The sequence below is a fragment of the Carcharodon carcharias genome, chromosome 25 (genome assembly GCF_017639515.1).
Source record: "Carcharodon carcharias isolate sCarCar2 chromosome 25, sCarCar2.pri, whole genome shotgun sequence".
NCBI lineage: Eukaryota > Metazoa > Chordata > Chondrichthyes > Lamniformes > Lamnidae > Carcharodon > Carcharodon carcharias.
In genome coordinates, this window is record NC_054491.1 from 16,496,838 (window position 1) to 16,523,770 (window position 26,933).

The 26,933-nt window shown below is 42.4% G+C and overlaps 1 protein-coding gene across 1 annotated transcript; it reads left to right on the top strand.

Moving 5' to 3' along the window:
- Nucleotides 1-4,703: 4,703 nt before the first annotated feature.
- dpagt1 (dolichyl-phosphate (UDP-N-acetylglucosamine) N-acetylglucosaminephosphotransferase 1 (GlcNAc-1-P transferase)) lies at nucleotides 4,704-26,933 on the top strand. Its single transcript, XM_041174484.1, has 10 exons — nucleotides 4,704-4,841; nucleotides 4,935-5,089; nucleotides 7,824-7,944; nucleotides 11,706-11,919; nucleotides 12,756-12,902; nucleotides 16,315-16,399; nucleotides 19,546-19,734; nucleotides 20,172-20,259; nucleotides 22,649-22,804; nucleotides 24,678-26,933. Exons 2-10 carry the CDS (start codon nucleotides 4,935-4,937, stop codon nucleotides 24,741-24,743), a joined length of 1,221 nt encoding a protein of 406 aa, XP_041030418.1. The 5' UTR covers nucleotides 4,704-4,841; the 3' UTR covers nucleotides 24,744-26,933.

The window sequence follows — 26,933 nt, forward strand, 5'->3', positions numbered from 1 at the left end:
ATAGCTGAAGCGATAGTGGAGGTGTTAGTGGTGATCATTCAGGAATCACTAGAGTCAGGGAGGGTCCCAGAGGACTGGAAAATCACTAATGTAACCCCCCTGTTTAAGAAGGGAGTGAGGCAAAAGATGGGAAATTACAGGCCGATTAGCCTGACCTCGGTCGTTGGTAAGAGTTTAGAGTCCATTATTAAGGATGAGATTTCAGAATACTTGAAAGTGCATGGTAAAATCGGGCAAAGTCAGCGTGGTTTCATCAAGGGGAGGTCATGCCCGACAAATCTGTTAGAATTCTTTGAGGAGGTAACAAGTAGGTTAGACAAAGGAGAGCCAATGGATGTTATCTACTTGGACTTCCAGAAGGCCTTTGACAAGGTGCCGCACAGAAGGCTGCTCAGAAAGATAAGAGCCCATGGTGTTAGAGGCAAGGTACTAGCATGGATAGAAGATTGGCTGTCTGGCAGGAGGCAGAGAGTGGGGATAAGAGGGTCCTTCTCAGGATGGCGGCCGGTGATTAGTGGAGTTCCGCAGGGGTCAGTGTTGGGATCACAACTTTTCACTTTATACATTAATGATCTAGATGAAGGAACTGAGGGCATCCTGGCTAAGTTTGCAGATGATACAAAGATAGGTGGAGGGACAGGTAGTATTGAGGAGGCGGGGAGGCTGCAGAAGGATTTGGACAGGTTGGGAGAATGGGCAAAGAAGTGGAAGATGGAATACAACGTGGGGAAGTGTGAGGTCATGCACTTTGGTAGGAAGAATAGAGGCATAGACTATTTTCTAAATGGGGAGAGAATTCAGAAATCTGGAGTGCAAAGGGACTTGGGAGTCCTAGTCCAGGATTCTCTTAAGGTTAACTTGCAGGTTGAGTCAGTAGTTAGGAAGGGAAATGCAATGTTGGCAATTATTTCGAGAAGACTAGAATATAAAAGCAGGGATGTGCTGCTGAAGCTTTATAAGGCTCTGGTCAGACCACATTTAGAATATTGTGAGCAATTTTGGGCCCCGTATCTCAGGAAGGATGTTCTGGCCCTGGAGATGGTTCAGAGGGGGTTCACGAGAACGATCCCAGAAATGAAAGGCTTAACATATGAGGAACATTTGAGGACTCTGGGTCTATACTCGATGGAGTTTAGAAGGATGAGGGCGGATCTGATTGAAACTTACAGAATACTGAAAGGCTTGGATAAAGTGGACGTGGGGAAGATGTTTCCATTAGCAGGAGAATCTATGACCCGAAGGCACAGCCTCAGAGTAAAGGGAAGACCTTTTAGAACAGAGATGAGGAGAAACTTCTTCAGCCAGAAAGTGGTGAATCTATGCAATGCATTGCCACAGAAGGCTGTGGAGGCCAGGTCATTGAATGCATTTAACACTGAGATAGATAGGTTCTTGATTGGTAAGGGGATCAAAGGTTACAGGGAGAAGGCAGGAGAATGGGGTTGAGAAACAATCAGCCATGATTGAATGGCGGAGCAGACTCGATGGGCCGAATGGCCTAATTTCTGCTCCTATGTCTTACATAATTCTAATGTATATAAAATGCTAAATATATTTAGAAACAACTAATCATGCTTTACAGAGAAGGAAGAAAGAGGAAAATAGATAAAAAGGGTAAAGGAATGTATCCATTATGAGAAGAGTTTGTTGAAGTGACCAAAAGCTTAGTTGAACAGGCAGGAGAACGTGATTTAAAATAGAAAGAGGAGTAGCGAGATGAAGAGGTTTAGGAAGAGTCTTCCAGTGATGAGGTTTAAGGCAGCTGAAGACTTTGTTGCGACTAATGGGTGGAGGGAAAAATAATGCAGAAAAGGTCAGAGTCTGAGTATTAAAGAATAAAAGAAATAATTTACACCAGAGGCTACAGAGAGAGGATGTGATGGGCAATTGAGAAATTCATTGTGTAGGGGAGTCAATACAGGGCAGATGGGAGAGTATTGATGGATATGCTGTATAGTGTTGCACAGGATATGGACTTTTTAATCTTGGATGAGTTGGAAGTTTACAGTGGATGGAGTATGGGAGGCTGACAGGAATGACATTGGAGGAGTCATGTCTGGAGGTGTCAAAGTGCAAATCAGGATCTTGGTAGAGGTGGGATTGAGATGGAAGAGGAGGTGAGCAGTATTGTGATGATGGACAGATTGTGGATTAAGTTCAGCTCTGGGTCAAATAAAACAGCAAGGTTGTGAGAAATTGCTATAAATTGAATAAACAATGGTGGGGTTGGAGAGAGGTGGGCAGAATGGAGCAGGGTTAACAGTGGAAACCAAAAATATATAGCTTCAATCTTCACAAGGTTTAATGTAAGTTGTTGTGGATTTATCCATAATTTCAGGCAGTCTAACAGCACAGGTGGAGTAGAATCAAACAAATTGATGGAACTGGATATCATCAAGCTGGGCTTGTGTTTGTCCTGTTCAGCCACAGGGAGCCACCTGAGAGAGACAGACATGCTCATCTAAATATATTTAGCAACAACAACTTATTTAGAAACCCACGGAACTCATTTCTCATTACCTTGACTCCCTTCTCTCTCCCCTTGTCCAGTCCCTTCCCACCTACAACCGTGATTCCTCTGACACCTTACGTCACATCAACAATTTCCAGTTCCCTGGCTCCAACCGCCTCCTCTTCACCATGGACGTCCGATCCCTCTACACCTCCATCCCCCACCAGGATGGTCTGAGGGCCCTTAGCTTCTTCCTCGAACAGAGGCTCAAACAATCCCCATCCACCGCTACTCTCCTCCGTCTGGCTGAACTTGTTCTCACGCTGAACAATTTCTCCTTTAACTCCTCTCACTTCCTCCAAATAAAAGGTGTGGCTATGGGTACCCGCATGGGCCCCAGCTATGCTTGTCTCTTTATGGGGTATGTGGAACATTCCTTGTTCCAGTCCTACTCCGGCCCCCTCCCACAACTCTTTCTCCGGTACATCGATGATTACTTCGGTGCTGCTTCATGCTCTTGTCGGGACCTAGAAAAATTTATTAATTTTGCTTCCAATCTCCACCCCTCCATCATTTTCACATGGTCGATCTCTGACACTTCCCTTCCCTTCCTTGACCTCTGTGTCTCAATTTCTGGTGATAGACTGTCGAGCAATATCCATTACAACTTCCACAGCTACCTCGATTACAGCTCCTCACACCCCGCCTCCTGTAAGGACTCCATCCCATTCTCTCAGTTCCTTTGCCTCAGTCGCATCTATTCTGATGACGCTACCTTCAAAAACAGTTCCTCTGACATGTCCTCCTTCTTCCTTAACCGAGGTTTTCCACCCACGGTCATTGACAGGGCCCTCAACCGTGTCCGGCCCATCTCCCGCACATCCGCCCTCACGCCTTCTCCTCCCTCCCAGAAACATGATAGGGTCCCCCTTGTCCTCACTTATCACCCCACCAGCCTCCACATTCAAAGGATCATCCTCCGCCATTTCCGCCAACTCCAGCATGATGCCACCACCAAACACATCTTCCCTTCACCCCCCCACCCCCCCTCCACCCCCACCGCCCCCGGCAGCATTCCGTAGGGATCGTTCCCTTCGGGACACCCTGGTCCACTCCTCCGTCACCCCTACTCCCCAACCCCCACCTATGGCACCTCCCCATGCCCACGCAAAAGATGCAACACCTGCCCCTTCACTTCCTCTCTCCTCACCGTCCAAGGGCCCAAACAATCCTTTCAAGTGAAGCAGCATTTCGCTTGCATTTCCCCCAACTTAGTCTACTGCATTCGTTGCTCCCAATGCGGTCTCCTCTACATTGTAAACGTAAACTGGGCGACCGCTTTGCAGAACACCTTCAGTCTGTCTGCAAGAAAGACCCAAACCTCCCTGTTGCTTGCCATTTTAACACTCCACCCTGCTCTCTTGCCCACATGTCTGTCCTTGGCTTGCTGCATTGTTCCAGTGAAGCCCAACGCATACTGGAGGAACAACACCTCATCTTCCAACTAGGCACTTTACAGCCTTCCAGACTGAATATTGAATTCAACAACTTTGGATCTTGAACTCCCTCCTCCATCCCCACCCCCTTTCCGTTTCTTCCCCCTTCCTTTTGTTTTTTCCAATAATTTATATAGATTTTTCTTTTCCCACCTATTTCCATTATTTTTAAATCTATATCTTTTATGCCCTGTTAGCCTTTCCACCCCATCCCCACTAGAGCTGTACATTGATTGTCCTGCCATCCATTCTTAATTAGCATATTCATTTAGATATCACAACCTTCAACACCTCTTTGTTCTTCTGTCTGTGATTATCTTTTGATTATCTGCTCCTATGACTGCTTGCCTGTCCCTACAACCACAGCCACCAACCCCCCCCCGCCATCCACTTCTCTCCTCCACCTTAAACCAGCTTATATTTCACCCCTCTCCTAATTTTACTCAATTCTGTTGAAGGGTCATGAGGACTCGAAACGTCAACTGTTTTCTTCTCCGCCGATGCTGCCAGACCTGCTGAGTTTTTCCAGGTAATTCTGTTTTTGTTTTGGATTTCCAGCATCCGCAGTGTTTTTGTTTATCTAAGAGAAGAGCTCACCTGGCTGAGGGAGAAAGACTACAACCCCCAGCATGCTGCTTGTCGGGGGGGGGGGGGGGGGGGGGGGGGGGGGGGCCGGGGAATGTACATGCGCATGCGTATTATCGACACAGCTGCTCCGTCGCCCAGCGTTGGCTGGGCATGCGCAGTCGAGTCCGGCGGTAGCTGGGCATGCGCAGCCGGGCTAGTGAGGCCTAGCCAGCCTCCGGGTTTGAGTGCGAACCCGGGGCCGGGGAATGAGTCAGGGAGGCTCTGCCTTTCTCTGCTGTGAGACTTGGTAGGCCTGGGGTTTGCAGGTAGGCCCACATGAGATGGTAATGCGATGTTCAGACGCGGGTATTTCCTGCAATGGAAGTCTAGTTAATTTTATTTCCCTCCTCCCCCTTTAGATGTCGGCCCTGCCCGCCCTCCCCTTGCTCATCAACCTGAGCTGCTCCTTGGTGGGCTTCCTGGGCACTGTCATCCTCATCCCCGCCTTCAGGGAGCACTTCATCGCAGCCAGACTCTATGGGATTGACCTAAACAAAACCTCCAAGCAGCAAATGTGAGTATAGAAGCCTGGATAGGACAGCAACTGGCACTGGGGTGGGTTACAGGATGTGCAACCATTGACAATAATTGGCACTGGGGTGGGTTGCGTCCCACCAGCTGCGTGTCAGCCGGGAAGAGTCTCGACTGGGGCAGGACCTGGTTACGTGATGCCCTCTGTGCCAATGGAGAATGAACTGGCACCAGTTTGGCTGGCGTAACACCAAGGGTCTGCGATGTGAGAGAATTAGAAAGGAAGAAAGGCTTTTGTTTAACTTCTCCTTTCCTGGGATCGAGCATGACTTGCTTCCACATCATTTCAATGGGTTCTGAGTTGGGCAATAAGTCCAATGTCCAATCCGCAGACTTGACAACAGGAAGGGTAGTTGGTGTTGAAGGGTTGGGTAGATGGATTGTTTGGAGGTTTGTGCACTCCCTCTGATGCCTCGACTTTGCCTCTGCACGATCCTGATAAAGTCTCTCTATGTGTTCTGTGCCTTCCTGAATTAGCCTTCTCCATTTTGGTTGGTCACAAGCCAGGGTCTCCCATGAGTCAGCGTGTATGTTTGATCTCTTCATGGATATTTTGAGGACATCCCTAAAGCATTTCCGCTGGCCTCCTGGGGGTCTCCTGTCGTGACCGAGTTCCAGGTAGAGCAGTTGGTCCAGGGGTCTGGTATCAGGCATACGAATGACATGTCCCATCCAGCAGAGCTGGTTTTGAGCAATTAGCACCTTGATGCTGGGCAAGTTGGCTTTCGTTTATGAAGCGCTTTTCACAACCATGAGATGTCCTAAAGCGTTTGCAGCCAATGAAATACTTTTGAAATGTAGTCTTCTGTTTTTTCTTTACAAGTTTGATTTTATTTATTTTGTTATTTGATGAAGATATTAAGATTTATCAGCAAAGCATGCATCAGTGCACAAACAATCATCTTGAAGTCCTCCTCCTTTGCACCCTGCCCAGTGGCAAAAAAAGGCAACCCTACTGACTGCATGTTGCTCAGGTGCTGGGTTGATTGCTGGAAGTGCAGAAGAGCTGTGACGCCTGTGAGTCAGTTTGTTGCATCATATTACATAAACTCATTGCGACAAAGTGAGATCCATTGACATGTTCTGTGGCTCGGGCATTTTTCTTTTGATTTTCTAATTGGTTCCACTCCACAATTAGCAGCAATGTGTTTGCTTGCTCATAGTAAAACAGTGTTAAATGTGCAGTCACTGCAACAAGAAAAAATCAGCTTTTGCTTGACTTAGGAATAGGGTTTGTGATTAGAAGGAGTGGACAAATTGTAATTCTGGTTAAAGATATGATTCCTCAAAATGACTGTTTCCATGGTCCAGTCAGCATGTTCAGTTGATTTTCCACTGTCCATTTTTGTTCTTCTATCTACTATTTAAAGGGGCCAAAACTACATTATGCAGTAAACACAAGCCAGTGTATGGACTTTCTCCATTTCAGAAGGAGCTTTATTAAAATGGGTTGCATTTCTGCACAAAATGACTGACTCTCATTTCAAATGAGCAGCTCTTGCTGGTGATTCTTACTGACAGGTGATGGGTTCTTGGAGAGTCCATTGTAGGTAAACCATGGCATGTGCCATCCCCAATTTTACAAGTCAACGGTACATTTCTAGAATGTTGAAGTAGGAGATTTTGAATTTCTCGTCATTTCCTCTGTGTTCCTAATAAACTTGTAAAACATACCAAGTTCCATGATATAGTCACTTCAGTTCGCAGATTTGTGAAGGAGGCCATTCAGCCCATTGTGTCTGCTCTCTGAAGAGCAATTCACTTAGTACTATTCTCCTACCTTTTCCCCCATAACCCTGACATTTTTCCTTTTCAGATGAATTTAATCCCTTTTGAATGCTTTGATTGAACCTGCCTTCACTACACCCTCAGGCAATGTATTCCAGACCTTACTCGCTGCGTGAAAAAGTTTCTCCTCATATCGCTTTTGCCAATTACTTTAAATCTCTGCCCTCTTGTTCTCGATCCCTTCATGAGTGGGAACTCTTTCTCCCTATTTGCTCTGCCCAGACCCCTCAGGATTTTGACTCCCTCTATCAAGTCTCCTCTCAGCCTTCTTCAAGGAGCATAATCCTAACTTCTCCAACCTATCTTCGTAACTGAAGTTCCTCATCCCTGGAACCATTCTTATGTATCTTTTCTGCATGTTGCCATAGTTTCCCTACTGCTGGGTCCTACTTTAATATAAAGGCAAAATACTGCGGATGCTGGAAATCAGAAACAAAAACAAAAAATTCTGCAAAAACTCAGCAGGTCTGACAGCATCGTGGAAAGAAAGACAGTTAACGTTTCAAGTCCCTATGACTCTTCTTCAGAGCTGAGCTCTGAAATGTGAAACGGGAGTCACAGCACTGTACTGGAGCGTCAGCATAGATTTTGGAATGGGAATTGAACCCACAACTTTCTGACTGAGGTGTAAATGCTGCCAGCGAGACATAGCTGACACTTTACAGCAGTAACATGATGCAACCAGTGAAATGATAACCTTGCACCACTAGCAGCTGTACAGTTTGTTGAATTAATAAACCAAGCTATGAATAAAAACAAACACTGCAGTATTTCCCAAAGCAATACGCTACAAATGTGCTTCACAATTAGGCAGCCAGCCCTGGTCATTCTGTAAAATTTGAACTTGCTCTTGGGTGAATGTTAAAGTGTGACTTCATTCCATTGTATTTCCTGCATTCCTGGTAAATTTCTGCTCATTTGTCTCGCAGCCCCGAATCCCAGGGAGTAATCAGCGGTGTTGTCTTCCTCATCATTCTTTTCTGTTTCATCCCTGTTCCTTTTTTGCACTGCTGGGTGAAGGAGCAATGTATCAGCTTTCCTCATGATGTGGTAAGTGATCTCCTTCCCTAATTAAAAGATATCTTCTCTGCATGGACTGCTCATGCATCCTTCAGCTAGTTTATTACACTGGTTCAAGCAGTGTTATCCTGTACTTTAAGATGAGCACTGGGATGACCAATATCTGAAATTCATGTGTGATTTCCCTAGACATTGCTCAAGCAGCAGAGCAGTATTATTCCAACTTGAACTGACAATTACTTTAACATTGCAAATACAATTGAAAACTACTGGTAAATCCAGGAACCAGGATACCTACATCTTTAATCTTATATATTAGAACAGTGACTGCACTTATATAAAAAAAACAAGTACTTCATTGACTGTAAAGTGGTTTGAGTCATCTGGTTGTCATAAAAAGTGATATAAATATGCAAGCCTTTTTTTTATCATCCTGAGATTAACTGACATGTTTTCCCAAATCTATATGTAGGTTATTACCTTCAGTAATTTTCCTTGCTGTTACAGTAGCATGGAACTTGGGCCTTCAAGCATACGTCATCCATGGACTTTCCCCTGCTCCATTTCCCAGCAGTTACATGGGTAATCCAGTCCCCTTAGCCTGACAGTTTCGTGCTTCTGCAGTTCTGATGTTGGAATAAAAGAACTGATATTAGTAACGAGCATGCAGAGAACTGATACATAGGCATTGCCCTTCCATGATTAAAATATACAGAAGCCTTGATCTCAGCTGCCTGCCTTGGTTTGATACTGTTACAGTCGCAGAGGCTTGGGGAACCATTGTGCTGCTCCCAACATTTGATTTTCCCTATTATGTTTATCCTTGCAACCATCAATCCTGTTCCTAACCAAAATTTACACCTCTTTGAAAATGCTAATTGGCCAAGGATTAACTGGGAGCCAAGTATAATTGCCCCACGATTGTTGGCCGTGCCTTCAGTTGTCTAAGCTCTGGAATTCCTTCCCTACGTCTCTTTGCCTTGCTTTCTTCCTTTAAGACATTTGTTAAAACTTACCTCTTTGACCCAGCTTCTGGTCATCTGACCTAATATCTCCTTATGTGGCTTGATATCATACTTTGTTTTGTAACGTTCCAGTGAAGCACCTTGGGATGTTTCATTATGTTAAAGGTGTGATATAAATTTTGTTGTTCAATATAACCACAGCCTTATCACACAGAATCACAGTGCAGAAGAAGCCCTTCGGCCCATCGAGTCTGCACCAACACGTGAGAAACACCTGACCTACCTACCTAATCCCATTTAGCAGCACTTGGCCCATGGCCTTGAATGTTCTGACGTGCCAAGTGCTCATCCAGCTACTTTTTAAAGGATATGAGGCAACCCGCCTCCACCACCCTCCTAGGCAGTGCATTCCAGACCGTCACCACCCTCTGGGTAAAAAAGTTTTTCCTCACATCCCCCCTAAACTTCCTGCCCCTCACCTTGAACTTATGCCCCCTTGTGACTGACCCTTCAACTAAGGGGAACAGCTGCTCCTTATCCACCCTGTCCATGCTCCTCATAATCTTGTACACCTCAATCAGGTCGCCCCTCCGTCTTCTCTGCTCTAAAGAAAACAACCCAAGTTTATCCAATCTCTCTTCATAACTTAAATGTTTCATCCCAGGCAACATCCTGGTGAATCTCCTCTGCACCCCCTCCAGTGCAATCACATCCTTCCTATAATGGGGCGACCAGAACTGCACACAGTACTCCAGCTGTGGCCTCACCAAGGTTCTATACAACTCCAACATGACCTCCCTACTTTTGTAATCTATGCCTTGATTGATAAAGGCAGGTCTCATATGCCTTTTTCACCACCCCACTAACATGCCCCTCCGTCTTCAGAGATCTATGGACACACGCGCCAAGGTCCCTTTGTTCCTCAGAACTTCCTAGTGAGGGCATAAAATTTGCTTGCTGTTGTTCTTATGACAACAGTTTTGATCTCATTCTAAAGCATTTTGACAGTCATTTTGGCCAAACTTTTGGTACCTGACCTTATACCTTTTTATGTAGCTTGGTGTCAAATTTTATCTGATTACGATTCTGTGAATCATAGTTCAAGAAGTGAGGTGAAAACTTGATGCCTATCCAGCAGATAGCAAGCCATATGTTTATATAACTAATAAAATTGGTACTATGAATGGGGTTTCATTGTTAAAAGGTGAAGTTCAAAGAGGTTAGTGATACAATGAGAATTTGAATTCAATCAGTGGTGGTAGGTATAACTTAAGCATTTTTCAGGTGTGCAGAGCAGAGGCAATGTAAGATCAAAAGGCAGCTGTACGCCTCCAACTGGCTCCACAGTGAAAAGAACCTCATTTTTAATTCAAAAGGTGACAATGCTTTGCCTGGTGTTTGGTTAAGTCTATGAGTTGCTGATGCCTTAACAGAGATTGTTTTGGGAATTTGTTAAAAGTTATGATAGTAGTAATTTGTAGCCATGTGTATATATTTTAACCTGTGTAAATTAATAAAATGTTTCAGTTAGTTTAATGTCAAGCCTCGAGAACTGGTGGTCTGATTCCTGAACTTAGAGTCGCATCTCAGACATAACACTTAAAATTATAGGTTGTGACAGTTGTTTAAAGTTTCCCTCTGGGAATTTTAAATAACTCCGCTTTACCAACTGCATCTGTCATAACAGCATCAAGAAAGTTTGCAATTCATCTGCTATTTATTAAGACCTATGTAAAATATTAAAGATAATTTTTTTGGACAGGTACAGTGAAAAGAATGAGTGATTTCAAATGCCATGATAACAACAACCTGCATTTATATACCACTTTTAATGTAGTAAAATGCCCCAAGGGACTTCGCATTTTATTAATTTACACAGATTACAATATATATACATGGCAACAAATTACTACTGTTATAACTTTTAACAAATTCCCAAAATAATCTCTGTTAAGGCATCAGCAACCCATAGACCAAACACCAGGCAAAACATTGTCACCTTATGAATTGAAAATGAGGTTCTTTTCACTGTGGAGCTAGTTGGAGGCTTGCAGCTGCCTTTTGATCTCACATTGCCTCTGCCCTGCACACCTGAAAGCTATTGAAGTTATACCTACCACCACTGATTGAATTCAAATTCTCATTGTATCACCAGCCTCTTTGAACTTTACCTTTTAACAATGAAACCCCATTCATAGTACCAATTTTATTAGTAATATAAACATATGGCTTGCTACCTGCTGGATAGGCATGAAATTTTCACCCCACTTCTTGAATGCTGTATTCAAAAAAACCAAATGCACGCTATCTCCCTTACATATCAAAAATAGTACCCATCAAAGCACCCAGACTAGCTGGTTTTAATCCAATTAAGACACACCCGCAGACTAAACCTATTTTAAAAGAAAATTATTTTTCAAACTATTGTATACATTAATAGCTTCATGACAATGCAAAAGCACTGCATGTGGACAGACTTATTTTGCCCAAAGTGCAGTAAATTGGGGTGCCAATGCACTGTGTCATGGAATGATTTGAATGATAATAGCTACACACTGCTTACAATTCCCCACATAATGTCCAAACTCAGGTGGAGAAAATCAGAAAACAGAGACAGGGTCTCTAAATTGCTTTAATGTACCTTTTTGCAGGCTTCCGAAGCATCTGACAGTAGCAGCATGTACAAACCCAGCCTTTTCAGGGAAGATTGTGGTTTGTGTCACAAGAAAGAGAGACAAATGTTTTAGTGGAAAGTCAGCACAGTGCAAGCATTGCATTATAAATGTTGAGTTTGTGCTGTAATTTTATTTGAATTTGTGCTCTCAGTTTGTACAGTTGATTGGGGCGCTCCTTGCCATCTGCTGCATGATATTCCTGGGGTTCGCTGACGACGTCTTGAACTTGCAATGGAGACACAAGCTGCTACTGCCGACCATGGCGTCCCTGCCCCTTCTCATGGTGTACTTTACCAACTTTGGCAATACCATGATTGTTGTGCCAAAGCCCTTTCGCATCCTTCTGGGTCTCCATTTAGACTTGGGTAAGTTCTCAAGCTTGGAGTTGACTAGCTGCTGGCAGCATTAGCATAATGCAAAGTGGGAGCTTCCTTGATAGACTATAGACTATCCTGTCTCTTGCCTTGTGAGTTAGTAAGAAACAAACAAATCATTTCTATCAGTCTGATCTTTAGCATTTTATGATGCTAATATGTACTCCCGAGATTCTACGCTATGTTTGATTTGATGTCTGTGAGAACCCAAAATTAGTGAGGGAACTTCACAAAATCTTATGGCATGGACTAGCCAGCTCTGTTTCCCTCTTTTAAGCAGGCATAGTGATACCCAAACAAAGCAAAATGTTGGTGGACTGACAATTTATAGTTAGAGATCTGTAACATACATGACCATTATAAGTGGAGGCTGAAATTCAAGTGTTTAGGACTACTGTGATGTCAATGGAGGGAAATGATGTTGTTTGAGTGAGAGGAGGATGGAACAGTGAATAATGGATCTAGTGATCTCAGTAGGGAAGTCACAAGCATGCAGAGCAGTAAGGATGCATAATATATAAGGAGAGGCTTTTATTGGCTGCTAGTGTTGAGGCATGCATTGATACAGTCAAGGAGAATGATAGGCAACCAATATTTATTTTCTCTTTAAGCGGGACCTAGAAATAATTGTGATCGCAAATTAACCAATTTTATGTATGCATTGAACTTGCTTTAATTGGGGACTAAATTATTCTTGGTGTAAAGCAGTGTCATAAGATTTGGGAGAGAGTAGAATCAGGACGTGGTTGAATGCACTCTCTCTGTACTAGACATACCGGATAAATTCCTGTGTAAATATCCATCTCTTTTTCTATTGTTCCTTTCAGGAATCCTGTATTATGCATATATGGGAATGCTGGCAGTGTTCTGCACAAATGCCATCAACATTCTGGCTGGCATCAATGGCATTGAGGCTGGGCAGTCTCTGGTGATTGCCATGTCCATCATTATTTTCAATTTAATAGAGTTAAATGGTAAGTTGATCTAACCATGGGGTTTAGATGTTGCAGCCTCACATTTTTGAGGATTGAGTATTTTGATTTTATTTTATATGTTAGGTTTTTGTTGCTTTACCTGCTCCCAGTCGATTGTTTTGATAATGTCATGACTCTCACACTTATCCTCATCTTATTGGTTCAGCTTATGATATCATGTAAAAGAGGGACCATCGTTTTTCTGTAAAATTGGAAGTACTGGTTTAGGATTTGAAATACCTTAACACTGGGGTTTTAAGGAAACCCATTAACTGGATTTAAAATGTAGTTCCATTGGTGATTCAGGGGATAAAAGTTAATTTATTTTACCAAGGATTTTTTTCTCCCTGGAGGAAGCATCACCAAGCAACTCCCAGATCTCTGCCAATGTTGCTTTTCAGCTGTCCACTAAGTGACGCAGCAGAAGAAAGACTAACCCTCCCTCCACTTCTTGTGGAGGGTACCAGCCTCTGTTTGTGCTGAGAGTTGAAGACAGCTGTGAGAGAGGTGAAGCCTGGATCAATTCTTCAATCTTACTGGCAAGGCAGTGTTTGCCCTCTCTTATCGTTTGAACAATTCCACCAAATAATGGCACAAGCTTAACAAGTGAGTTGTATCCAAGGTCTGGGATTAATTCCAAGATATCACGGCCCAAATCTTCCGTTCAGTTGGAACCCTTTCCTGGGTAACCATACAATCTTGATCAGAGAAAAAAACCATACCTCTCTCCGATTTTTCTGGGAAATCTGCCAATGGAGGATATTTCCAAACTGACTTGGCGGGAGCAGCGGAGAGAGTCTGCGTAAAAGCCATCGCCACCCCCCCGCCCCCACCTTATTACAGCACTAGCTGCCGTAATCTGGCAAGCAAAGAGTTTAAATGTTCCAAAGCATCTTTGAAAAGCTACGGAGAGACAATAAGTGGGTAAAAGGATAGGGTGGGTGAAGGTGTAGGGTGGGTAAGGAGGTAGGATGGTAACTATGTATGGTGGTAGGTGGGCAGGCTGGTGAGTTTGGGTTGGAGGGGAGTTGGGTGGTGGGATCTAGTCAGGTGAGGTTGAGGGGGGTCAGGGGTGGAGTCTGAGGGTTGGGGAGTCGAGGTGATGGGGGAAGTCAATGTGAGTGTGGGGATGGGTGTCAGTTGTATGGTTACCCAGGTTTTAGATTAATTTTTACTCTGTCTAACATTTCCTGGGTAACTATCCAGATAAATTAGTCAGAAATAGTCCGACTCCAACTGTAAGACATGTAAGACCATAAGACATAGGAGCAGAAATTAGGCCATTCAGCCCATCGAGTCTGCTCCGCCATTCAATCACGGCTGATAAGTTTCTCAACCCCATTCTCCCACCTTCTCCCCGTAACCTTTGATCCCTTTACCAATCAAGAATCTATCTATCTTGGTCTTAAATACACTCAATGACCTGGCCTCCACAGCCTTCTGTGGCAATGAATTCCATAGATTCACCACTCTCTGGCTAAAGAAGTTTCTCCTCATTTCTGTTCTAAAAGGTCTTCCCTTTACTCTGAGGCTGTGCCATCGGGTCCTAGTCTCTCCTACTAATGGAAACATTTTCCCCACGTCCACTCTATCCAGGCCTTTCAGTATTCTGTAAGTTTCAGTCAGATCAGATCCCCCCTCATCCTTCTAAACTCCTAGACTTAGAGTCCTCAAACGTTCCTCATGTGTTAAGTCTTTCATTCCTGGGATCGTGAACATCTTCTGGACCCTCTCCAGGGCCAGCACATCCTTCCTGAGATAAGGGGTACAAAATTGCTCACAATATTTTAAATGTGGTCTGACCAGAGCCTTATAAAGCCTCAGCAGCATATCCCTACTTTTATATTCTAGTCCTCTCGAAATAAATGCCAACATTGTATTGCCTTCCTAACTACCGACTCAACCTGCAAGTTAACCTTAAGAGAATCCTGGACTAGGACTCCCAAGTCCCTTTGCATTCCAGATTTCTGAATTCTCTCCCCATTTAGAAAATAGTCCATGCCTCTACTCTTCCTACCAAAGTGCATGACCTCACACTTCCCCACGTTGTATTCCATTTTCCACTTCTTTGCCCATTCTCCTAACCTGTCCAAATCCTTCTGCAGCCTCCCCACCTCCTCAATACTATCTGTCCCTCCACCTATCTTTGTATCATCTGCAAACTTAGCCAGGATGCCCTCAGTTCCTTCATCTAGATCATTAATGTATAAAGTGAAAAGTTGTGATCCCAACACTGACCCCTGCGGAACTCCACTAGTCATCGGCCGCCATCCTGAGAAGGACCCCCTTAACTCAGGGTTGGAGTCTCTTTAGAAGTGTCCCAGGGAGCAAAGGAATTGTCCATCTGAAGTGCAAACTTCCCGGGCAAGTCCCATGGAGTCATTCCATTGCGACTTTTAAAGGGTACCACAGTGCATCTTGCGGGGTACATCCAGCCCCCGACTGTCTAGAGACCAAAAGACCTGGACCCGTAAATCTCTAAGAGTTCCACACATTAATACACCATACCACCTAATGTTGGTTCTTCATTGTAATAGGTTAAATGCATAATATATTGGTAAGATTATTGTTGTTTTTATTGTTTACTAACTTCAATTTCTCTTGACTAAAAGTTGAAAAATGCCCTAGTTGAAAAAAAGTAAAAATCCTGGAGCTCCCTCCAACAGCACTGTGGGTGTACCTATGCCACATGTACTGCAGCAGTTCAAGAAGGCAGCTCACCACCACCTTCTCAAGGGCAATTAGGGATGTACAAAACATGCCCAGCGATGCCCACATCCCATGAGTGAATCTAAAAAAAAGTAGCCTCTGCTTCTTGTAACCTGTTTGAGTATTGCATGGTGTAATGAATTATGAAGCCAAATCTTAAATAAAATGAGTTAGGGCATTCTCATGGCAGATCCTGGTGGGCATGGACATACAGTATGAAGCTATTCATAGTTAGACACTAAGTTGATAAGTCACTTAGGGAAGTTATAAGGAAGGTGGGTGTGAAAAATTGACACTGGATGTTCTTCAAGTTGCAGAAATATTGCTCTCCTGCTGAATGCTGTACCTAGCTTGAAGATCTTTGGTATTGAAACAACTAGACTAAAATGGGCAAAGTTGCTCTTCCATTTTTTTTTTGGTCTCTCAGCCTTGCTGTTGCCTCTCCTACACTGACATGCATTCTCCACCATTGTCAGCAGATTTCAATCCTGAGTGGGCCAAATGTGGCAAGACTAATTGTAGCAACTTTAGCACCATCTTGGCTGGGATTCTTCTTCTTTAACTGTGAATTGGTATAGAGCATAAGGAAGGAAACCAAACTTACAGAGAAGGATTAAAGCAAGGGATTACAGTTGTTCTGGGTAATGGTACCCGCACTTGTCTGGGATAAATATTAATCATTGTGGTTTTTTTCCTTTTTTAGGTGACTACAAGGACGACCACATATTCTCCTTATACTTCATGATACCATTTTTCTTCACCACTTTAGGACTACTGTACCATAACTGGTATGATTAGTTTTTACATTTCTGTTGTTTCACATCAGGCAATCAACACTAGGTATGAGTGTACCTAATCCATACAGGTATCGTAAAAGCTCTAATAGCTCTGGAGAGAGTGCAGAGGAGGTTTACAAGAATGTTGCCAGGGTTAGAAAAGTGTAGCTATGAGGAGAGATTGGATAGGTTGGGGTTATTTTCCTTAGAACAAAGAAGGCTGAGAGGTGACTTGATTGAGGTGTACAAAATTATGAGGGGAATAGATAGAGTGGACAGGATAAAATTGTTTCCCTTGTTGGAGAATTCTAGAACCAGGGGACATGGATTCAGGATAAGTGGCAGAAGGTGTAGGGGGGACATGAGGAAGAACCTTTTTACGCAGAGGGTAGTGGGTATCTGGAATTCGCTGCCCAAGTTGGTGGTAGAGGCAGAAACTTTAAACTCTTTTAAGAAGTACCTGGATCTGCACCTAAAATGCTGTAAGCTGCAGGGCTATGAGTTGGGTGCAGGAAGGTGGGATTAGAAAGAGCACCTGGGTGTCCTGGCTGGCATGGACAAGATGGGCCGAATGGCCTCCTGTGTTGTAACTTTACTATGGTTCTATGGTATTGGCTTAATTGGAATCAGCTGCACTGATATTTGCACTGTTGTTTTTTCTTTCCTGTGCATTACTTGAAATAGGTCTCTACTTTATAATTAAAACATTCAGCAAACAGATTGAGTTCAAAAGGGAATTGTAAAGGAGCAGGAGGGCAAAAAACATTTGCAAACATATCTGCTATTTCCTTCAACCACTCCCTGTGGTAGCAAGCTCCATGTTCTCACCATAATCTGAGTCAAGAAATTTCTCTTCGATTCTTTATGAGATCTATTAGAAACTATCTCCTATTATTGCTCCCTTCTTTTGGACTCCCCACAAATCTTGAATATGAAACAATTCATTTTTTATTGCATATTGGTATCTTTTATTACATGAAACTAGCTACTACAATCCCAAACGGGGAGAAAAGCTATTGTGGCCAGCGCCTAAAATTCCATTAAGTTCTATAAATTTATTAAATCCTATATGGAATCTATTGTATAGAGCAACAGTTTGAGGGCGATCATCCAAGTATTGATACAGCCCTGGAGACCACCCCCCCCCCCCCATCTTAACTACATGAGCACAATGTCAGCTACCCAAAGCACAGCCATGCTATCTCTGTATGAAACATCTTTTTTTATCACCACTAGTAAATTGCCTGTTGCAGTGCCCACAAACAGATGATGACGTTTTATTGATAGAAAATGACAACAGAGTTAATAAAGAAACTGAAAAACGCTAGTAAGTCATAAAATACTGAAATCTATGGACCTATGGGATCCCCTTTCCCCCAGTGCCTACCACCCCCTCCTGGATCCACAAACCTGAGTTTGAAACCCTGTGGAGAAGAGATTGAGATGTGATGTGGCTGAAATGTATTCATAAGCATTGAATCACAGTGAAGCAAAGTGCGACAGTACCGTTTAATAATAATTCAGTAATAATTCAATATTAATTCAGGCATATCCAATAATAATTCAGGCGTTCCTCCTATCCACGTCCACATTTTCCATGCATTGTACTCTGAGAGCTTGTGTGTATTTTTGCCACAACTGATACAGGGATGATTTTAATTGCATATCTGTGTAAAGTGGTAATTTTTAATTTAATGATCTGGGGAGGTTTGGCTAGAAATTGAATCGTGTATTCTCTTGCCTCATCATACTATAGAGAGCATTTTTAAGTGGAAAACATGCTTTATTGGCATATGTGTTTTACTTTGTTAGGGAATATCCTATTGGTTAGTGTATTTGGTTCATAATTTTGCAAAATGGGATCTCCACCACCTGCAAGCTCCCTTCCAAGCCACATACTATCCTGACTTGGAACTATATCACCGTTCCTTTACTGTCACTGGGTCAAAATCGTGAACTCCCTTCCTTACAGCTCTGTGGGTGTACGTACACCATATGGACTGCGGCAGTTCAAGGAGGTAGTTCATCACCACCTTCTCAAGAGCAATTAGGGATGGGCAACAAAAGTTGGCTTTGTCAGCATTGCCCACATCCTGTGAAATAATTTTTTTAAAATCCCTTTTTCAAGTGGTAAGTGCAAAGAAAGTCCAACTAAGTGGATAGTGGTGGCTCTAGAGCTTTCACAGTATCTTTACAGTGCAGAAGGAGGCCATTCAGCCCATCGAGTCTGCACTGGTTCTCTGAAAGAGCATTCCACCTAGTCCCACTCCTCTGCTTTATCCTCGTAACATTGCAAATTCTCCCTTTTCAGGTAGCAATCCAATTGCCTTTTAAATACCTCAATCGAACCTGCCTCCACCACCCTTTCAGGAAGTTTTCAGGAACTATGCCCGGGGTGAAAAAGTTTTTCTTCACATCACGTTTACTCCTTTTGCCAATTATTTTGAGTCTGTGCCCTCTAGTTCTTGATGCTGTCTTGAGTGGGAACAGATTCTCACTATTTACCCTATCCCTACCCCTCAGGATCTTGAATACGTCTTATTAAGTCTCCTCTCAACCTTCTTATCTCCAAGGAAAACAGACCCAACCTCTCCAATCTATCCTCATAGCTGCAGTTCTTCATCCCAAGAATTATTCTGGTGAATAATAGCTTCTTGGATATAGTTCCAAGTCAGAGGTGAATCTCATCTGTACTCTCTTCAGTGCCTTCACATACTTCCTCAACAACTGGATGCAGTACTCCAGATGAGGCCTAACTAGTGACTTATACAAGCTCAACATGACCTCCTTACTCTTGTACTCAATGCCCCTATTAATAAAGCCTAAGATACTGTATGCTTTACTAACTGCTCTCTCATCATGCCCTGCTGTCATCAATGACCTATGTATTTATACTCCGAGGCCCCTCTGTTCCTGCGTCTCCTTTAGAGGCTGTCCCTCTTGGAAGAAGCCAGAAACTGCAGCAAAAATGGGAAACTTTATGTAAAAGGAAACTTGAATATGGGGTCACTGTACGTATACAGCTTCAAAAAATAGAGGGAATAGGCAGTTGATTTCCTTATTCCACTGTGATTTATTCTTTATGCTGAAAGCTTGGAACTGTGCCACAGTTTGTTAGGGTAAAGCCATTTTGATCTGTACTCCTTCATGTGCTGCAGGTATCCGTCTAACGCCTTTGTGGGCGACACATTCTGTTACTTTGCGGGAATGACTTTCGCAGTGGTCGGGATCCTTGGCCACTTCAGTAAGACCATGATGCTGTTCTTCATCCCTCAGGTGCTCAACTTCCTTTACTCGGTGCCTCAGCTCTTCCATATAGTTCCATGCCCACGACACAGACTACCAAGGTACGTCCAGCTTTAAATACCAGCTTTACCACGTGCTTTTTAAAATATCAGAGCGAGACTCTTTTCTCTTCCAGGTAATACATTATCTCTGATAGAGGGACAAAATGAGAAACCTGTTTCTAAAACTCTGCCAACCAACCACTTAAAGTGAAGCAAATTAAGTCCGCTGAAAAATCTGAAAGTGAACTAAACATTTGCAAGTGCATTGTCAGTGGCTAATGTTAAACTTTAAATGTTGAAACTTGGTGGAGTGGGATGTTGAAGGGATTCCAACTGGCTTCTTGCCCATTTAAACTTGAAATTGTCTTAGATGCTGGGTATAAAAATGTCTACATTTAGACCTTGTACCTATGTACAGTATAAGTAATATGTGCCAGAAAACAATGCATCAATGGTAATCATGTTTGTTTTTCTTTCCTCCTTGTTTTCACACCCAGATTAGATGCCAGTACTGGAAAGCTGGGCATGAGCTACTCAAGATTCAAAACTAAGGATTTGCCTAAACTTGGAAACTTTATATTAAAGGTACTTGTTTTATTCAAAACTGAACTCATGAATTAGCAGCAGGAGTAAGCCACTCAACCCCTTGAGACTGCTCTGCCATTCAATAAGATCATGGATGATTTGATTTTGATCTCAACTCCACTTTCCTGTCCATTCCCTATAACCCCTGACTCCCTTGTTGATCAAAAATCTGTCTAACTCAACCTTGAATAAATTCAAAGACCCAACCTCCACTGCTCTCTGTGAAGAGAATTCCACAGACTAACATCTCTCTGAGAGAAAAAAATTCTCTTTATCTCAGTCTTAAATTTAAATTGGTTCCCTAGTTCTAGACTCCCGCACAAGGGGAGACATTCTCTCAGCATGTACCCTCTCAAGTCCTCTCAGGATCTTATATGTTTCAATAAGGTCACTTCTCATTTTTTTTAAACTCCAATAGGTATGGGCCGACCTGTTCAACCTTTCCTCGTAAGACAATCCCTTCATTCCGGGAATCAAAACGACTGAACCTTCTCTGAACTGCCTTTAAATCATTTATATCCTTAAGTAAGGAGAACAAAACTGTACACAGTGGTTAAGATGCAGTCTAACTAAGGCCCTGGACAGCTGGAGCAATGCTTCTCTACTTTTATACTCGATTCCCCTTGCAATAAACACCAATATTCCATTTGCCTTCCTAATCATTTGCTGCACCTGCATACCAACTGGTGAGTTTTCTGTGACCCTGGCCAGAATGGAATTTCTTGTAGCTGACTTTGTCATTATGGTCTGAACAATGCCACAGCACCAGATCTGGAGCAAGTAAATTAACAGTTCTTGTAATCTCCTTTTTTAAGAAGTTGCAGCACCAGCCTGGAAGCCCATTGATTTCAGTGTTCTGGGGGCACAGCATCAATTCAAGATAGATATATATATATATATATATATAGTAGCTTTGCCATCCCTGTTTATGTATGTTCTCCCTTTTCAGGCTCCCTGCTGTCTGCTATCGAGCACACAGCCATTTTGTTAGAAGGAGATGTGCTTTTGCATGGGGTAGGAGGGGAAAACTCTCAACTTTGAAGTTGAGCCCAGTGTGCTTTGGACAACCCTATGTTGCTGAATTGCCTTAACAACTAATTTTCCATTACACACCTGACTTAGCTCTTTTGCAGTTTTTGCTTTAGAACGAAACTAATTTCCATGTAACATGTGCAGTGAAATGAAGCTTATCGTCGCTTCTGGTGAAATCAGTTAAATGTAGTTGCCACGCCTGTCTGAAATCTGTGTTCAGCAAATAAAATGCTGAGAATGAAACGGAACAGCCTTCCACAAATGCCTCCTTTACATAGTCAACAATAACAAAGTGCTGCTAGTTCTCTGAAATACAGTGACTATGTTATTGTAAGTGCAACGTTTGAGATGTGATGAAGTGCTATATTTAAGTTCTTTTTTAATTAAATTGGGAGCGGAGACTCAATGGTAGCACTCATGCCTCTGTGTCAAAAGGTTGTGGATTCAAGTACCACTCCAGAGACTTGAGCACAAAAATTAAGGCTGTTTACTCCAGTGTAGCACTGAGGGAGTACTGCACTGTCAGAGGTAGCGCCTTTCCGATACAATGTTAAACCGACACCCCATCTACCCTTTCAGATGGACATAAAAGATCCCATGGCATTACTTTGAAGAAAACCAGGGGAGTTATCCCCATAGTCTTGGCTTCAGTCAACATCACATTGCTGTTTGCAGGAGCTTCATGTGCGCAAATTGGCTGCCGCATTTCTTATATTGCAACAGTGACTACATTTTTAAAAAAAAATTACTGTCTGTACAATGCTTTGATATCCTGAGTCATTAAAAAGCACGATAGGAATACAAGCCTCTTTTTTTCATTTTTTGATCTAACTGTGATTTTCCTTATGCATTTGAGTCCCCTGGGTTACAGATTTTGTAATTATGTCAAGCATTTTATTTAAGTTAATCTTATCCTTACTATCTTTACCCACTATTGCCAGGTTTATCTTTGGAGAAGATGCTTTTTTTATCCAATAATTTAGACTTGGAGTTGTGGATCTGTTTGCTTCAGATTTCACTTTGTTTACTTAAAAAAAAATCTAATTCACAAATAATAACCTGTGACAGGGCTGTTTGCACTAAAGCGATTTGGTTGTAAATGATTAGTGTTTAAAATAAGCAAATGAACAAACAAGAGTCTACTCCTAAAATGAGTGGAAGTTTATGCCGTCAGAGAGTGGGAAAAATCAACAGAAGGCGCCTTTCTCCATGGGAATATAAGCCAATCTGACCTAATGAGCCTCTCACAGAGATCATCTGCTCCAGATCACATGGAGGGAATTCCTTGTTTAAAATAATTTGGGAAGCAATGAAAACTGTTCACTTTGCAACTGAGTGCTAACGCCCTTTCTTGTAGGTGGCTGAAAAGTTCTGGCTAGTGGAGGTGAACCGGGGAATTGGAGAAAACAGCGAATACACAGAGTGCAACAACCTCACCCTGATTAACTTTGTAATAAAGCTGATAGGCCCAACACACGAGAGAACCCTGACTATCATACTTCTGCTCATCCAGGTGAGACTTGCGGCAGGCAGTAAAACCTTGCATCCAATTACACTTAAGCAACAGAGCAGATGAAAGATATTATAACGCGTCAATTGTTGCTGTGTATACTGAGTTGTTTTAGACGACTTTAGATGTTTCATACAATTCCGTGTGTTAAATTATTTGTAAATAACTAGACGTAGCCTTGTCAGCAAATATAGACCTTGTGCCCTGAGATGCCTAACAAATTCTATTTCACCGTGGTCACGGTAAGTTGAGCGAGGTTTTCGTAAGACTAATTGGCTTTCGATCAGGAGGGTGGAATCATTGTTGCAGAATCGGTCATGCTTGGTGATGTATTCTGTTAGAGCAGCTGACATGGTGTGAGTATTGATAAAAATGTTCTTAATGTTTTTGCCTTCCATGTTGGGACCCATTATAGCATGGGCTGAGCAAATCTTCCTGCACTATTACAATAAAAACAGAAAATGCTTGAAAAACTCAGCAGGTCTGGCAGCATCTGTGGAGAGAGAAACCGAGTTAACTTTTTGAGTCCGAATGATTCTTCTTCGGAGTGGACGGACTCAAAACATTAGCTCTGTTTCTCTCTCCCCAAAGATTCTGCCAGACCTCCTGAGTTTTTCAGCATTTTATGTTCTTTCAGGTTTCCAGCATCTGCAGTGTTTTGCTTTTATCTTCCTGCACTTTTCTTTCTCAGTGTGCCAACTTTTGTCTTTTTTTAAAAAAAACCTGTTGTCTCATTGTTAAATAATGTTACTGAAGATTAGGCTTGCAGATTTTTGACGTAGTTTCCTTACAAATTCCAGAAATCAAATGATGGAATAAGTAATGTACAGTCACACTCCTATTTTTACATTGTAAGGAATCACTTGAAATAATAAGATGACTGTATGTTTCCTCCGGTTTCCTCCTGACTCCCTAAAGCCTGTCCACCATCTACAAGACACAAGTCAGGAGTGTGATGGAATACTCCCCACTTGCCTGGATGAGTGCAGCTCCCACAACACTCAAGAAGCTTGGCATCGTCCAGGACAAAGCAGCCCACTTGATTGGCACCACGTTCACAAGCATTCACTCCCTCCACCACTAACGCACAATAGTAGCAGTGTGTACCATCTACAAGATGCATTGCAGGAATTCACCAAGGCTCTTTTGACAGCACCTTCCAAATCCACGACCACTATCACCTAGAAGGACAGGGGCAGCAGATAGATGGGAACACCACCACCTGGAGGTTCCCCTCCAAGTCACTCACCATCCTGACTTGGAAATATGTAATCGTTCCTTCACTGTCGCTGGGTCAAAATCTTGGAACTCCCTTGCTAACAGCACTGCGGGTGTACCCATACCACACAGACTGCAGCGGTTCAAGAAGGCAGCTCACCACCACCTCCTCATGGGTAACTAGGGATGGGCAATAAATGCTGGCCCAGCCAGCAAAGATCACTTCCCGTGAATGAATTAAAAAACAACTTTAAGAGCCTCCTCTCCAACCGTGTAGATTATTCTATTTCTTACACCCAGCTAATCTTGCAGATTTCTGAACAGATTTCCCAAACTCTAGATAATTTTTTCATTGAACCATGCCCCTGTGATCTCAGCAAAAATATTGCTTTTATGTTGGATGTTTGCAGCCACTAGAGAGAACATTTTTGTCTCTTGTCTCTGGACTGAATCCAGTTGTCAGGGAGTGGAAGAATTGCATGCTTAATTTAATCCACTGGGGCACCCAATTTGACCAAGTGTTGTAGCAAAGTTGGACGGATTTTATATTTGGTCAAATCTACAAAAAAAGAGTTCACAGTGGAGAGAAATTAAATCAGTCTTACTGTTTTGTTTCTTCTGTGTTTTTAACCTTTTGCTTCTCACCCCCAACACCCAGGTTGCTGGAAGTGCGTTTGCTTTCATGGTCCGTTATCACCTGGTCCGCTGGTTTTACGATGTCTGATTCTCGATCAAAAATACTTGAAGCACAGCATGGGCTATTCCTGTGGCGGGGGTCAGGCTAATTTTCACTTATCCCCTTATTGCACCCCCAGCTCAGCGAATATTGGAGTGTCAATCACTGCTCTGGATGAATGTGCTTGGGTTTTTTTGTCTTTTTTTTAAAAGTATCTGTTGTCTCATGGTTAAATAATGTTACTGAAGATTAGGTTTGCAGACTTTTGACTTAGTTTCCTTCGAAATTACGGGAATCAAATGATGGAATAGGGAATGTACAGTCACACTCCTATTTTTACATTGTAAGGGATCACTTGAAATAATATGACTGTATGTTTCCTCCAGTTTGTGTGGGGATAATTTAAATTCTTTGTAAATTTTCCCTAACATGTACTTCATTGTATTGCACACCTCATTGCTGTATGTTCCTTTAGAACTTGGTGCAATATTTAAGGGCTTTTTTCTGTTTTCCAGTAATTAGAATCTTTAGAATACCTTAAGTCACAGAGAACCTTATTTTCATTTCAGGACTATTTATCACCGTCAAATATCTTTTAGTTCTAGAGATTCAGACCTTATGTGAACTAAGGCAGTGTGAAATCACTCAAACTCCTGTATCATTGCAGTTCCCTATTCAGGCATGGGAGCCTGCCATCTGATCTAAATTCAGCCATAAAATATCCTTTCCAATTGCACGTGACATGTTAGGATTTAAAGGATGTCTGTCATTGTTCATGCACTGGATCTTCAGTAGAATGAAGATTTTGAGAACTCAGAGCAGTCATCACTAGACAAGACTGTACACCAACAGTAAGTGAGGAGAAAGCTCATTGATAGACCTGAGCCTCCTCCCAAAGGTCGTACAGCTGAATCTTTGGGTATGGTGTGACCAAATATTAAAATGACTCCTTTGCCAATAGCTCTAGATTTGATATCAATGGGTATGCATGCAGGCTTGTGCAATAGCGAGCATCCATTTTAAAACTGCAATAAAATATAGAATTGAACTATGCTCGGGGGTGAAAAGCTGACGATGCAATCTGGTTAGGTGACACATTCTCCAGTGCCCATTAAAGCTTTCCCAGGATATGCAAAATTTCAGTGATGAGTAAGGCACAGTGTTTGCAACTCTGATAGAATGGATCAGGCAAAAGTATTGGCCTGGCAAGAATGCTGCCTAAATTGCCACCTTGATTTAAAAGGGTAACTGCAGTCAAAGGGTACAGAAAGTCAAGCAGCTCCCTCAAAGTGGTTAAGAGATGTGGCTTTCCCACCAGCCATTGATTCATAGCAAGTCTGCTAATAGACAGCCTGTTACCCAGGTCAAAAATCCAAAGAAATGACTTGCTAGTTAAACAAAACCAAAATACTGTGAGTGTCAGAATTCTGAAATACCAATAGAAAATGCTGGAAGCTCTCAGCATGTCAGGCAACATATGTGGAGAGGGAAACTGAGTTAATATTTTAGGTCAATTGACCTGAAACGTTAACAGTTTCTCTCTCCACAGATGCTGCCAGACCTGCTAAACATTAGCAGCGTTTTTGGTTTTAATACTATCACTTAAATTTTTTTTTTTGAAAAAGACATTGCTATGGATGGAAACTGGGAAAGTATATAAAAGCAAACCGTGGAGTGCATGAATCCCCAAGAAATTCTGCTTTGAAATATTGCTGGCACACTTCAAAAGTTGTAATTTATTTCTAATACGTTGCAGTTCAAATCAAGCCTCAAACAACTGATTTGAAAATGCACAAAAATATTATTGTCAATTGTGATAGTACACACTAATAAGTTGGCACTGTTAATTTAATCTTAAATTTGATAAACAGAAATCCTGTTTATTTTGAGTCTGAGAGAAACTTCTCACTGTGAAGAGCTGTTGCAAGCTGTGCACATGGTTACTGAAATTCTTCACCTATTGTTTAGGATTCCTTAGTGTGAATAATTCGCACTTTCTTTGTTAAATTGCTGTTTCCCTGGTGTGACCTCGATTCAGTGCCTGGTAACTGGAAAGAATTAATGAATAATTGAATAAATTGAAGTGCAAGAGCATATTGCTTTTTATATAAAAAATTATACATTGTGTATATGTATGTGTACAATTGAGACGGAGATACTCTAGTATTTGGATAATTTAAAGGCAAACATGGCTTTGAGAATTGTGACTTTAGCATCTAAATAAAATCTTTAAAGTAA